This window comes from Cebus imitator, unplaced genomic scaffold (genome assembly GCF_001604975.1).
Source record: "Cebus imitator isolate Cc_AM_T3 unplaced genomic scaffold, Cebus_imitator-1.0 Scaffold119, whole genome shotgun sequence".
Classification (NCBI taxonomy): Eukaryota; Metazoa; Chordata; class Mammalia; order Primates; family Cebidae; genus Cebus; species Cebus imitator.
In genome coordinates this window covers 5,738,111-5,740,632 of record NW_016107434.1, presented here as the reverse complement: position 1 = coordinate 5,740,632, position 2,522 = coordinate 5,738,111, and the positions used below count along the sequence as shown (strand labels likewise).

General features: G+C 42.5%; 1 protein-coding gene across 1 annotated transcript; it reads left to right on the top strand.

Moving 5' to 3' along the window:
* On the top strand, positions 1-1,384 carry LOC108311959 (olfactory receptor 6S1). Its single transcript, XM_017539619.2, has one exon. It carries the CDS (start codon positions 389-391, stop codon positions 1,382-1,384), a length of 996 nt encoding a protein of 331 aa, XP_017395108.1. The 5' UTR covers positions 1-388.
* Positions 1,385-2,522: the final 1,138 nt, after the last annotated feature.

Here is a 2,522-nt window from a genome sequence, read left to right as displayed (position 1 = left end):
CTGACTCAAGTCCTGATCCGAGTTGAATGGCAATCGTATTCTTCACAGTCATTTTTCAGATATCTTTGCTCAGCTCAGATGCTCAGTGATATTGCTATTACAATAACGAGATCTCATTATTTAAGATCTGAGAACAGGAGATGTGAAGATGGACGAGATGCTCCTGGCATTTTCATACCTACATTTTGTTACCCTTTATAGAAAATCTTCTCCAGCACTAAAATTAATCAGATAATGACCTTAAGTGCTTCAGATCATAACAGGACCTGCAATTAGAGAAACTGGGGATGTGTGTGCCATACTATGATAATGTACATTTTAGGATTGTAAGGAGAGGACGTGCTCTCACCAGGACTGTGTTTTTGTTCTTGCACAGGTGGAAAAGATAATGACTCCTGATGGGAACCAGAGTAGTGATGCAACAGAGTTCATCCTGGCAGGGTTCCCAAATCTCAACAGTGCAAGAGTGGTATTATTTTCTGTGTTTCTTCTTGTCTATCTCCTGATTCTGACAGGCAATGTGTTGATTGTAGGGGTGGTAAGAGCTGATACTCGACTACAGACCCCCATGTACTTCTTTCTGGGTAACCTGTCCTGCCTAGAGATTCTGCTGACTTCTGTCATCATTCCAAAGATGCTGAGCAATTTCCTCTCAAGGCAACACACTATTTCCTTTGCTGCATGTATCACGCAATTCTATTTCTACTTCTTTCTCGGGGCCTCTGAGTTCCTACTGTTGGCTGTCATGTCTGTGGATCGCTACTTGGCCATCTGTCATCCTCTGCGCTATCCCTTGCTCATGAGTGGGGCTGTGTGCTTCCGTGCGGCCTTGGCCTGCTGGGTGGGGGGCTTCGTCCCTTTGCTTGGTCCCACAGTGGCCGTGGCCTTGCTTCCTTTCTGTAAGCAGGGTGCTGTGGTGCAGCACTTCTTCTGTGACAGTGGCCCGCTGCTTCGCCTGGCATGCACCAACACCAAGAAGCTGGAGGAGACTGACTTTGTCCTGGCCTCCCTTGTCATTGTATCCTCCCTGCTCATTACTGCCGTGTCCTATGGCCGCATTGTCCTGGCTGTCCTGAGCATCCCCACTGCTTCAGGCCGTCACAAGGCCTTCTCTACCTGTACCTCCCACTTGATAGTGGTGACCCTCTTCTATGGAAGTGCCATTTTTCTCTATGTGCGGCCATCACAGAGTGGCTCAGTGGACACTAACTGGGCAGTGACAGTAGTAACGACATTTGTGACACCACTGCTGAATCCATTCATCTATGCCTTACGTAAAGAGCAAGTCAAGGAAGCTTTGAAGGACATGTTTAGGAAGGTAGTGGCAGACTTTTTAGGGAATCTTTTACTTGATAAGTGTCTCATTGAGAAAACAGTAAGGTGAAAGTGAAGAGACTCAGTAACTAATCCTTTTTTTTTTTTTTTTTTTTGAGAAAGAGTCTCATTCTGTCACCCAGACTGAAGTGCAGTGGTGTGATCTCGGCTCACTGCAACCTCCACCTCCCGGGTTCAAGTAATTCTCCTGCCTCGGCCTCCCAAGTAGCTGGGATTACAAGTGTCCACCACCACACCTGGCTAATTTTTGTATTATTATTTTTTAAGACGGGGTTTCACCATGTTGGTCAGGCTGGTCTTGAACTCCCGACCTCAGGTGATCCACCCGCCTTGGCCTCCAAAGTGCTTGGATTTGCAGGCGTGAGCCACCACACCTGGCTCTAATTTTTGTATTTTTAGTACAGACAGAGTTTTGCCACAGTGGCCAGGCCAGTCTTAAGCTCCTGGCCTCAAGTGATTTCACCCACCTCAGCCTCCCAAAGTGCTGGGATCCATGATCGGCCTTGTTGTCATTTTTTAAAATAATAATTTGAAGTCCAAACATTCTCATTGTCATGCTCCTTTCCATCATCATCATGGATATCACCAAAAGACTGAATTCTGGAACTACTAATGAATTCCAAGGTCATCAAGTCCACCCTTCTTCTCCTTCAGGCTAAATTTCTTGATTCTAGATTATACCTAATAATAATAATACATATTATTATTATTGATACATCATGATCAATACCATCACCACTTCCTAAGACCTTCCAACCTGTGAGTCTTAACCTAAGGGTCCAAAGTCACATAGGGAATCTAAGAATAGGCTTCAGAAAATTTATAAACCTGCTAGGTATCTAAATTTTATGTGCTTGAACATATATGCATTTGTCTGGGAAGAGGAACCACAGCTTTAATTCAACATTTAAATCCATGTGTGCCCTCACCTCAAAAGTTAAAAACTGATTAAAAGTCTAAGTAGAGCCTTCCAACTGCTTAGGCAAATAAAGAATTTTAAGAAAAACTTTCTTATATACATAAAAAGAAATAAAAATAGATTATCTGTATATTTTTATGTATTTTTTAGAAAAAAACTACATTTACTACTCGATGAAAAAGAGGTTAAGCAAATTTAATAAAGGGACTTAATTACTTCTTCTCTTTTTTTTTTTTTTTTTTTTTTTGCCTTCTGTAACTCATTTTTT